The sequence below is a fragment of the Eleginops maclovinus genome, chromosome 1 (assembly GCF_036324505.1).
Source record: "Eleginops maclovinus isolate JMC-PN-2008 ecotype Puerto Natales chromosome 1, JC_Emac_rtc_rv5, whole genome shotgun sequence".
NCBI lineage: Eukaryota > Metazoa > Chordata > Actinopteri > Perciformes > Eleginopidae > Eleginops > Eleginops maclovinus.
In genome coordinates, this window is record NC_086349.1 from 10764415 (window position 1) to 10776391 (window position 11977).

An 11977-nucleotide genomic window follows, 5' to 3' on the forward strand; every position below is an offset into this window, starting at 1 on the left:
ATTTTCCAATCTGTTGTTGATTTATTTATAGAGAAGGATACTATGTCCCTATGACATCTGATAAATGAGTGTGATATTTTTTTAAATTGTGACTTTGAAGTGTTTGCGCTGTCATAATTGTGTTCCCTGCTGATGAATCAAAGTGGCTAAACATTAATCAGATGACAGCATAAATAGCATGATATTTGCAGGGCTGAAGTGTGAAAAGTTTGTGGAATGTAAAACCTTTGGTGCTAAGAGGACTTTGAGCAGTTCTGCACGTACCCTTTAGTCCTAGAGTTGCTTCCTTCAAATTGCACAATATTCTCTGTTCAAATCTGGTTGAGTCTGACCTGTTTTTTCTTATCTCTCAAAGGCTAATATTATTTTAAGTACTGCAGAGACACACTTTATCAGAAGTAAAATAAGTTTGCTTTTAAATATGTGGTACCATGAAGTAGCCTATACCAAAAATGATGCAGAATTGATTAATAATAGAAACACGTCTATGACATAAACCATTAATTGATAGTATATCGAACATGTGTGCGCATATAAAGCCTACATTACTCGTGCCAAAATATGATACAACTAAAACATAAAACCGTGCATTAAACTTGTGCCCCCTTTACATAAACAGGCTCTGTGTATATTTGTTTGTTTTGTGTTCATGTGTTCAGTGACCCAGCTCTGTTGGATCATTATTCATCTGTCATACTCGACTGAATGCAGTTGAGTAACATCGTTGAGAACACACACACGCACGCGCGCACAGAAATGAACTATGAGTAAGTCCTGGTTTGAAGAGCAAGTAAAGTAAGAGGAGCGGATGTGATGGTTGACAATAAGGTTGCAATAATTTAATCAACTACAGAATAAACCATTATATGAAAGTTGTTTCAATAAAAGGGTGGAAGAACTTCTTTTACTTTTGTACAAGTAGCACCACAACAATGTATTAAAGTATTATCAGCTGAATTAAAGCTACACAAGTTAAATTGCTTATTAGTGCTACATGTAATCACTTTTACATTTATGTGGGAGGAGCATTTTTATTGTAATTGTGTATATTGTAGTGCTCTGGGGCTTTATATTCATCAAGAAACATCAACCTTTAAAAACATTTCTGTCTGTAACGAGACAATGTCCATCATGACATGATTATACAACATAGGAAGGTGTTTTTTCACACTCAGTGAACAATACATTCTGATTTAGAAGCAAATCTTGTTTTTGATGAAAAGTTATCTACAAATAACAAACAAAACAAGGTTAAGATGGAGTAGATAAGATGAATAAAGAATTGTTCATGGAAAGTACTTTCCACTAGTCATTTAGTGAACTATAAATGATGCAACATTCCCTTTATGTGAAATCAGCAATCTGAATTCACTAGATTCAAAGTTCACTCAGGACATCACTTAGGTGAAGGGGTTTTTAAGAAAACAGGACTTGGATTGGTTGAATACCGAAAACATTGTTTCTGTTTTGAACACAAGTCGAATGGCTCATTAAAAAGAAAACATAAATGTTTTGACTGAAGTTTGATTTATGAACACATCATGTACTTGCATAAAAACTTGCACACACACATTCACACACACATGACCCGCCTCCTCTCTGTTTATAGGATCAGTCAGGGAACAACAGCTTGGCATGCAAGGTTACAGTTTGAGAAGGCACATGGTGGACAAAGAGGGTCGGAGCAGCATTTTTCTGAGTTAATTTACTGTTAACTCAGAAAAGACCATTTAGAAGAAGAAATTAAACCTTCTTTTCCAGTGTGTACTTTCATTGAAAAGCCTTTCATACAGTATTATGCAAATACCAAACAGAGGAACATACTATCATCAGGAATTTGAAGGGAATAGCTTCCTTAACGTTGGATGAACAAACAAGACTTTAACGATATGTATATAAATGACATAGTAATGTACAAGTGCAATAGCCATTACTGCCAATTTCAAGCACCTTAAATCACCAACTTCATTTCCAAGGCAGAGAGGTCTCCATCAATAATAATCACATTACTATAGTACATCATTTAACCAGAACATTAGCTAGATCATGAAACAAAACAAATCACTGTCTGCTATTCCTACAATATTGTTTTCCCAGTTCCCCAGTTACAATACAGAGAACCCTTTGTCAACAGTATAAACATTTTGCACACTACGGAGTGACTTGCATTTTAAAAAGGGGGCTTCTTTACTTTTTAAAGATTTAGCTCACTTTAAAGCGATCCCTTCCTTCTTGTTATAAGTGGAAAGGAAACTTATGTCCTTTATAACAACAATGAAAAATTGCAGTTTGTGCAAGCTATGCAGCATTTTCCCAGTGAAATCGAATCACCTACACATTTATTATTTATATTTTCCTTATTAATATTATTATACTATAATCCTTCAGAGGATCACACTCACAACTCTTGTAGCTGTTTCCACCAAAACCTGGGGTTACTGAAATTGCAAAAGATTTGCAGAGCACTCCCATTTATGTTTATGCCTGGGAAATTCAGCCTGTGTGTGCGTCTGTACCCTTTTCTGAAAAATGGAATGCGAAGTCTGGCTGTACACAGGATTTATAAAACATACTCTTAGTTACATTTCAAATTATGAGGATAAAAACGATTTGCAATGCATCTTTAAAATGATCCTACTTCCTGCAAACCTGATATAACACATTAATATTGCTATCTCTCTTAGAACACAACTGGGACCTACATGTAAAAAGTTGTACATATATTAATCTGAAATGTCTATTGCTGGCATGCTTCCCCTCTGCTACATCCTCAAGAAGAACAATTTATGAGAACCATGCAGATGCATATATGCCATGTTAGTGTTCTGCTATTATAAAGGAGGAGCTTTTATTTACATCAGACCCAAAAGAGGTGTTATCAGTCCTTTAAAAATAATCAGATGCTTGAAAAGGTGACTCCCGCCTCACAGAAAGCTGTCCTCTGTGGCGACGAAGGAGAACCCGTTGAAGGCGTTGTTGGAGCTGTTGCTACCGTTCAACTCTGGGGTCCGACTCACTGAGTTAGGGACCATTTCTCTGGTGAACTCTGGATCAATGTGCTGAGTGTCAGCTGGGCCTTTCTGAAAGATGAAACAATCTATGTAACTGATAATAATTATCATTTTGGAGTTGGAGGTGAAGTTCCCTCAGGCAGGTTTTTTTCATTATTTTCCATAACAGAACACACACATCCGGATGCACCATCACTGCTTTTTCATGATAACTTAGCTGAACTGTTGCTATGGTTGCATGCACTTTCACATACTGTGCACTTATTTAATTAGAAGCAAATATGATCTGTTGTCATGGTAATATGAATAACAGACTAAACTTAGAGCTGATTGCTTTTCAGACACAAAGCAGAAGTGAAGGTCATGAAAAATATTCTCAATGCAAAAACCTGATATAACCTAAAAATATTTGTTTTTAAGTTCACATATGCAGGGATGAATATGAACAAATTCTAGCTAAACAAAAAAAGGAAATGTTTCTAGCTATTCAACAGAAAGAAAAAAAAGCCCAATTACAGAAAAATGTAATGCAGAGGATGTTCAAACTGTGAATACGCCTCTACCGGGCCTTTACTACAAACATCATAATAGGAAAAAAAGGAATTGGTTTAAATGAAATTGTACTTAAACAATATTAACCCTTACAAAGATGACTTTAAAACTGTTCAGCTCAAAGAGTATTTAATAACATACATAAATGGCTCATATGTCAAAAGGAATTCAAGAGGAGATTTTGTTGGCTGTTGCCTCTGGAAAATGTATTGTGTAGGAGAAAAGTTCAGGGGGACATTAATGATTGTTTTAGAGAAGTTACACAGATGTCTGGATGGGCAGACAGACAAACTTAATATGTAAAGACATGAGCGCTAACAGTTAACAGCCGGAAACCACTCACCACATTCGGGTTGTAAGGAGGAGTGATCCTCTTGTGGTAAAGGTCGTCCCAGTTGATTGGAGAAAAAAAGATGTGGTTCTTTATTTCTAACTGTAAATGTAATAAAAAGAAAGATACGTTATACATTTGTACTTTATATAATTTTACTGACATGTTTTATTCATCTTATTAGGAATCCACACACTTAATTGAGATTTGTATAGTTATTAATAAGTATGAAGGTGATCTTTGTACATTTTCTCAGAGGGACTGGGTTTAGATCTGTTCTCAGAAAAGGTCAAAGCACGTTTAAAATCACTCCAGCAACATTTCTTGGAGTACTCCTTTGATTAACAATTTGTATAAAAGTAGGCGTATTTATTTTCCGGGAAACCATCTGCTTTAATGTGTAGTGACCTTTTTTAACATTAACATTTTTAACAACATAATACACTCACAAAGTCGGCGATGGCCCCAAGGCGTCTGTGCTGGTCTTTCTGCAGGAGACCCACCAGTAGAGAGCAGGCGGCCTCAGACTTCCCTGGAGGCAGCGGCAGCGCCTTGTGGAGGATCGCATCATACATTTCACCCACATCACGGCTGTAGAAAGGAGGCTGAAAGGGAGGGATTGATACAAGTATCATTAAATGATGAAATGCAATTTAGCATTATATATATTATATAGTAAAACTTTCCCTAGATGTGTCCACTTGTAATGAAGCAAATTAATTAATGGGCATTATTCATAGGCCCATGACTCAGGGTAACTTCAGCCTACAGCCAAGCAAGCAGCTATACAATACGTTAATTAGGCAAAGCGGCGGTACTTTAATCAGTAAGTTAACATGATAATTTATTTATAATATATAGTAATATTAATCATTTTGTTGAGTTGAAATGTAATGGCAATTTATCCAACATTTGAGACATTTTAGTCTACAGTGACATGGGACTATGAATAGCCCGTGAGCTGCTTAGTCTGCTTAATATTTATGGTTCCGGGAGGATAGCTCCTAATATTTAAGAGATGCTCTGACCTTTTTTTAGTACCAACACCACTAAATATAAATAAAATATATTAAAACATTCTACCCCACTCACCAGGCTATAGATCATCTCATAGATCACTGCTCCCAGACACCACCAGTCCACGGTCCGGTCGTACGCTTCCTTACGAAGAACCTCTGGTGCCAGGTACTGCAGACAGAAAAAGAGGAAGTTGGCATATTCTCTTTTTACAACAGCTATCACTTTCAATCCACTTTAAATACCTAACCATGTTTGATGCACACAGTTGTGTTTGACAGATAATTAATTTGATGTCCTTTTCCTGTTTACAAGCATATTTGTTTTTACGCACTTCTGGAGTCCCACAGAAAGTCGAGGTGGTTCCCTCCGGCTCTATACCTTCTTTGCACAGCCCAAAATCTGTCAGCACCACATGGCCCTGCACACAGCAAACCACATATATTTCAGTTACACACATATAATTATAATAAAAACATGGAGGAGTTGAAGATTACAGTAACAAATGTTCTGTATTGGACTCACCTGAGAGTCAAAGAGAATATTCTCCGGCTTCAGATCTCTGCAGAGACAATAACAAGCAGACTATCATTATAGTAAAAAAGATCTGAGTTTCACAATAAAATCCCAAGCCCCTACGATTACGACATGATCCAGGACAAGTCAATAAATGTGTGTCCAATCTGACCTGTAAACGATGTTAAGGGAATGAAGATAGCCGATGGCGCTCGCTACCTCGGCCGCGTAGAATCTCGCTCTGGGCTCGGAGAAACACCTCTCTCTTTGCAGGTGGAAGAAGAGCTACAGAAAGAGAAAAAGGGGCTGATTGAAAGACAGATTATGGAGAGGATGGAGGGAGAAGTAAAAATGACATCAACAAAGAATAAAATACTTTTAACCAGCTTTCTGGTTAAACAGCAAAGTGTCTGTGTTTGAAGAAAGGTCTGCTGGCTGCTCGCCTAAAAGCTGCGATTTTATTTGATAAGCGTAAATAAAGGGTTACCTATTAGGACATTGTTACACAGCCAGCGGAACAATAAGGAAACAAAATGTCCAAAAACAAAATGATATGATGTTAAACCAGGTCTTAGTCCGGTTTGATCACAGTGGGGACGTTTACCATATAAACAAACTTGTTTTGTATGTGCATATATTGTAGATATTTAGTTTTAGACACATACCTCTCCCCCATTCACATAGTCTAGGACAAAGTAGAGCTTCTCGGGGGTCTGGAAGGAGTAGTGGAGCCGAACCAGAAAGGGATGTTTCAGACTCTTCAGCAACACATTTCTCTCTGCCATAATGTTCTTTTGCTAAAGAGAGGAGACATCTGTTTACCCTGTGTACTAAAGTGTGATTTTTAATGCCTGCGGGGCACATTTTTTTTGCAGGAAACATTTTAACTAGGCACAGAAAGCACCCATGTGAATAATTTAAATACTGTATTCTATAAAGCTGCTTTGATGTTAAAATGCTGTGAAGTATTTTAGTAGTGCAGTCCAAATAAGCTGTGAATATCATCAGATCTGGACTGATTCCAGCGTCTAGAGTTTATACATTTTATTTGATGATCAGCAATGTGATAGTTTTGCTAAGTTGCTTTTATTATACAACTGAAAATATAAATTAAAAAGGTAATTATTTGATAAAGAACATGATCACATTAGGGAAATCATGTTGTCCAAAACTACATGAAAGTTTTTAGCACACTTTATTTTATTAATCAACCAGTGTTTTTAACTGGATAATAATTGTCTAAATGCTGTTTCAGATTATCTTCCTAGGGAGGCAAAGGTCAACATAGTCAACTTTCTGTAACTTAGACATCTCAGGTGTTTAAGTTTGAAAAGAAGTGAACACTTCCCCTTTAGCTGAAGCAAACTAATGAAATGAGGACAAGTGTGTGTGCTCAGATTCCCTCGTTGTGTTGTCAGAGTTGCTCATTTTATATTCTGGGAGTTGTAAAACTTGTCCTTTGTACAGAACAAGCTGTAGATTAGATGAGATTCCCATCGTGTTGCTGCGTCAAAACACTGTTTACTAATAACAGTCAAACCCAAACACACACACATTTTCATCTGGGTAGATAGAGCTACTTTCCACCATCTATTTCTTAATACATCATTATTTCTAAAAGTGTTATGCACTAAAGACAAACTTTACATATAGCAGATTGTTTATGTTTCTTTCAGAACATATTTCCTATTTTTTCAAATATTTTTGCTCTGAAGCTTTCCAAGTAAAAACTGTGGGCCTCTAAAAATGAAAATTCTCCATATTTAAGAAAAGTTTATCACAAAATGACTTCAGGTAAGATTTAGTTTCTGTTAGGTACAAAGAGGTTGGAAAGCAAGTGAGTATCAACTATAATTCAAAATAGAAACTTGAGTGGGAGAGCAGAGCGCACCTCTTTCTTCTTGAGGATGACTTTCTTCTGCAGCACTTTGACGGCGTAGAATTTGCTGTCAGATTTGAGCTTGGCGAGCAGGACCTGCATAAAGGTGTGTTGGTGAGAGGTTTGTTTAGTAAACAGCCTACACCACCATCTCGTCATGATATCTCATTTAACTCCACTGAGAACACAACCCAGATATACTATGTGATCTATGGAAACAGATGATACTGAGAAATCTGAGAAGAGCAATGAAACAAGGTCTGACAACTCAGAAAAATACAAATGTCATGATTCTGAAAGAATAACTGCAAAGGTTTTTATTGTTTCCCTTAACATAAACATATCTCTAGTGCTTTTTATTTTCCTAGTATTTTGATCATGATATTCTAACTTCAAAAGGCCTCAGTGGGCTGTAAAGTTAATGATTCATGAAGCAGCCAGAACCTTTTGATCAGACAGGAGTCAGCAGGTAGAGTCCTGTCTGCAAAGTCAGCAACAGCTCACTATCTCACATTGTCTAAGAAGGTCACTTTATAAAATGGCTGCCATTAATAAGATCCCCCTCAGGTAACTCTTCATGTAAAATGACCCCCCCCCCACTAATTAATTTCTGCAACAGAGACTATCATTTGACACGACAGCAGACTTGGTCTAGTTTAAACTGCTCTCACTGCAGGTGAATATGTGACCTGTCGCAATAAAGAAAGTGCTGGAAGGAAAAACAACAATAAATTGATAAATAGATAAATAATTAATTGTTCCACTGTTACCTTTCCAAAGGTCCCTTTGCCAATGACAGCCATGAAGTCAAAGTCAGTGGGCCTGGCACTGAGACAAGATAGAGAGAATACTTTTAAATTGTGGACAAGAGAACAGAACTGAGTTACTGAATTTAGTCTCAACATCTTATGAAAATGTCTCAGGCCAGACAGCTAAAAATGTACTTAGAGCAGAGACAGCACTAGTGTATTTTGGCTAGATTTGTTGCAAAGGGTCTTGTGCATGAATACAAAAGAAATCCATGCTTCAGTGAGAGCAGAGCTACTGACTGTGGGTTTGCGGAAGGTCCCAGGTTGACTTCATCATGAGAAGAGGAGGATGGTGACCGCAGCTGGAGGAAAGGTAAACACGAAAAAAGTTTTAAAAGAACTTCACCCAAACACAATGTTTAGGTGTCAAAATCTCTTTCCTTCCTGCAGAGTAACCTGAACAAAGATGCGTTTTCTAAATTTAGAAAATGAGGAGAACATTTTTTCATTTGTTAAGCATTTCAAAAAGAATGTTAATGTCAAGGATAAAGTAGAACTTCTAATATGCACTAACGCTTGTAGGTTAACTATTAATCCGAAGTTGAACATTTATTCACGTAATTTCTGACTTTATTCTCAAAATGCAAAAAACCCCAACATTTAGCCATATACCTGGGTGAGTGTTTTTAAGACAAATGAATCTCCATACACTGGTATCATGGGAACAGTTGTGCCGAAAGGTTAAGCAATATTAAGCCTGATTATGAAAACACGAGGATCTGAGTCACACTGCCTTACACTGCATGATCACTTTGTAATTACAGAACTTTAGATCAAAAGATCCCCCTGTTAAAGATCATCCATTTGATATATGAATGCATTGAGGGATATGCCTTGGGCAGTGGAGATATATTCTAAAGACTTGAAATCGGGTTTGGATAAGCTACAACACAAACACCCACATTCATCCCAGATGTCCTGGGTGTATCGCTAATAATAATTTGCACAGACAGACGAGGCTGCAGGCAGATGGCCCAAAATGTAAGGAAGTAAAATCATCATGCAAACGTAAAAACCAGACTCACATTACAGTTTGCCGTGGCCATTATCCATTCCACTCCCACTGATCCAGCATCAGTGTCTGACACACCTGTGAGCAGAGATATTAAAGGTCATGAGGTGAGCAGAGGAGCCTTTTCTTTTCTAATTTCACAGATTTCGTCCTGTGTGTCTCCTAACCAACTGCTGACCTCACTATGATAACCTGAGGATCCAGAGAAGCTGGTACTTCTGGTTTTTAAGGAACAAAATGCGGGAAGAACACAATCACAATGAAGGACATTGTACAAGTGTTCTGTATGTGAGTGTGTATGTGTGTGTGTTGGGGGGAGGACTGTATCCATGAACATGTTTACACACTAAATATTGTTGTGTCATTTTCTGTTAAAACATAAAGGACACAGACACACAGCCTAAACCCACACACACAAAAATGAAACAAAGTCTCAATTATCCCAGTTTTCTTCCTTAAAGAGCTCCAAACCTGTTCATCTATTCAGATTGTATTTTCTTGGTGATTTATAAAGTCGTGATACACAGACATTTTGAGGACACACATATTAACATAAACTTTGCCATACTCTAGGAGAGAAAAAACTCAAAGCAAAGAACGATCACTATACGTATAACATAAGGCAGATAATTAAATGTAATTAACAATTAAATTATGGAACAAAAAGCATTAGCTCAGAAAGACTAACTGAACACTTAATTTCCTTGAACCGAAACTGAGCTTCAATAAAAAATGTTATCCATAAAAGAATCTCTGTGTTATTTCTCTGTCTGTTCCTAAGAAAATAATGACTCAATTTTACCAAGTTCTACTAATGTTTATGGCAGTTTACCCATATTTATATCTACATAAACAAAACTGTGATTCACACATAGGAAACAAAGCTGGGAGCGAAGATGGACTCAATTAAAGTGTAATTTAATCAACTTTTCTTTTCAATTTCTTATAGTTTGGATTGACCTCCTGCAATACAAAACATATAAATCCAAGTCTGAGTAGACTGAAGTTAGGATGAATGAATTTAAGTTCAAACTAATAAGCCTAAGGGATTTCATTAGTGCCTCCAAATACCCATGAGTCGCCGCTTTACAGACACTGCCAACTTTACCCCCATGCAGTTTTGGGGAAAACATTTCAACATCTCATAAAGAGTTTTTTATTGCAGATCAAATATTAAAGTTTATGTAATTTTAAGCCTTTCTAAAAATGGTATTTGCATATTAGAGTCTTTGAACTGCATGGATTTGGAAATATATGAAAGCTGAGACTGTTGTGAATCTGGACATGACCAATAATAATCACATGTGGTGATGTTAGTCCCAATCGAAGCTATTTAATTGTAATGAGATCAGATTTTGAAACTTGAGATGATGTATACATTTACCTGTTATGATCTCTACAAAGTAAGGTAAGTGATATCCTAGATATTTCAGAACAGTTTTCCAACATAAATGCTACCCATCTAACTGCAGAAAAAATGAAATTCTTGCCGTAATCTCCAAATGTCAAAACATTTTGATACCAAACCGCATTGATTTTCCCTCAATAATCTGATGTCATCGCCTGGTATTTTAGGAGGGATTTAACTATTTAAATTGATTTTCGAGCTGTAAAAACTATTTAGAATTCTTACACTTGTGGTGAATCTTTGTCAACAACATTAAAGGTTCAAAAACATCCCATGGGTTATTACTCAGAACAGACAGGAGCTTAAATCAACTCCAAAATATGACACACTGAATCAGACAACACTATCTTTCCAGCACTAACTTGCAACATTGACAAAATAAAAATATTCAATAAGACTTTCTCAAGAATATTCTAAAGGAAATACATCTTTACAGGAGACAATACCACAGGTAACATATAAACTCACCATTTAGTGCACTATTGAAAACGTAGTCTTTAGTGGAGAAAACAACTTCTTATAGAGATAAATTGATAATAAACTGAGATTTAAAGACCAACTAAATGTGACTATACAGCCTGATATTTGCATAGACAAACAGCAAAGGTGAAATGTAACTAAGTAGATTTACTCAAGTACTGTACTTAAGTACAATGTTGAGATATTTTTACTTTACTTGAGTATTTTCATTTTATGCTACTTTGAACTTCTAATCCACAACATTTAATTTGTTCCTTAAATTACTTTACAGACTTGGATTAATACATATAATCATCACTTAAATAAGACCTTTAGTTACACCTGGAGTAAAATCACAAGACACTTAGCCAACAAAGGAATACAAATTTGCTGGACCTTCACCAGCTTTGATAAACACATTAATGCATCAATCATTATAATCAAAACATATGATACATAGTATTCTGAAATGGACCAATCTGCATGAGTACTTTTACTTTTGGTAGTTTCAGTATATTTTGCTGCTTTTATTTTTATACTTTTACTTGAGTAACATTTTGAAAAAATAGCATTTTAATATTAGCAACTATCACGTTGAGTAGCTAAACAATAAATTTAGATAAACAGAGACGTGCAAATCTAAGTTAAAGTTTCCTATTATAACTCCAGAAATAGAAATAAACTATAATATGTCTGTGTAGATATTCCAGGTTACGTGTGAAATCAGTGGAATTTCCTCACCTGTGTGCAGAGGAAGAGGAGGGCAGTGCTGCTCTGTTCAAGACTCAGAGGACACTGAACCGCTGATCTGAAGTCAGGGATTTATTGTTTATGGTCATGAAGGAAGGTCGACTTCAACAGTGAATCATTAATGAAACAGCTTCAAAACGAGGCGGAGAGAGGTGTGCACGTGTGTTCCCGCGCGCGTGTTTGTGTGGGTGTGTTGGTAAAGGAAAGTATTGGCTGTCCTGACTTAAAAAAAA

At 36.3% G+C, this 11977-nt stretch overlaps 1 protein-coding gene across 2 annotated transcripts; it reads right to left on the reverse strand.

The window, feature by feature from the left end:
• Positions 1-811: 811 nt before the first annotated feature.
• sgk2a (serum/glucocorticoid regulated kinase 2a) lies at positions 812-11929 on the reverse strand. Of its 2 annotated transcripts, XM_063882417.1 has the most exons (13): positions 11736-11929; positions 9141-9205; positions 8356-8417; positions 8077-8134; positions 7319-7402; positions 6093-6224; positions 5600-5712; positions 5437-5473; positions 5246-5332; positions 4987-5082; positions 4344-4499; positions 3907-3996; positions 812-3080 (listed from the first exon to the last, which is right to left on the reverse strand). In XM_063882417.1, the coding sequence occupies exons 2-13, from the start codon at positions 9159-9161 to the stop codon at positions 2925-2927; spliced, it is 1092 nt and encodes a 363-aa protein (XP_063738487.1). In that variant the 5' UTR covers positions 9162-9205; positions 11736-11929; the 3' UTR covers positions 812-2924. The 2 variants fall into 2 exon arrangements, with proteins under 2 accessions (XP_063738487.1, XP_063738497.1); XM_063882427.1 differs by lacking the exon at positions 6093-6224.
• Between the last annotated feature and the right edge of the window lie 48 nt (positions 11930-11977).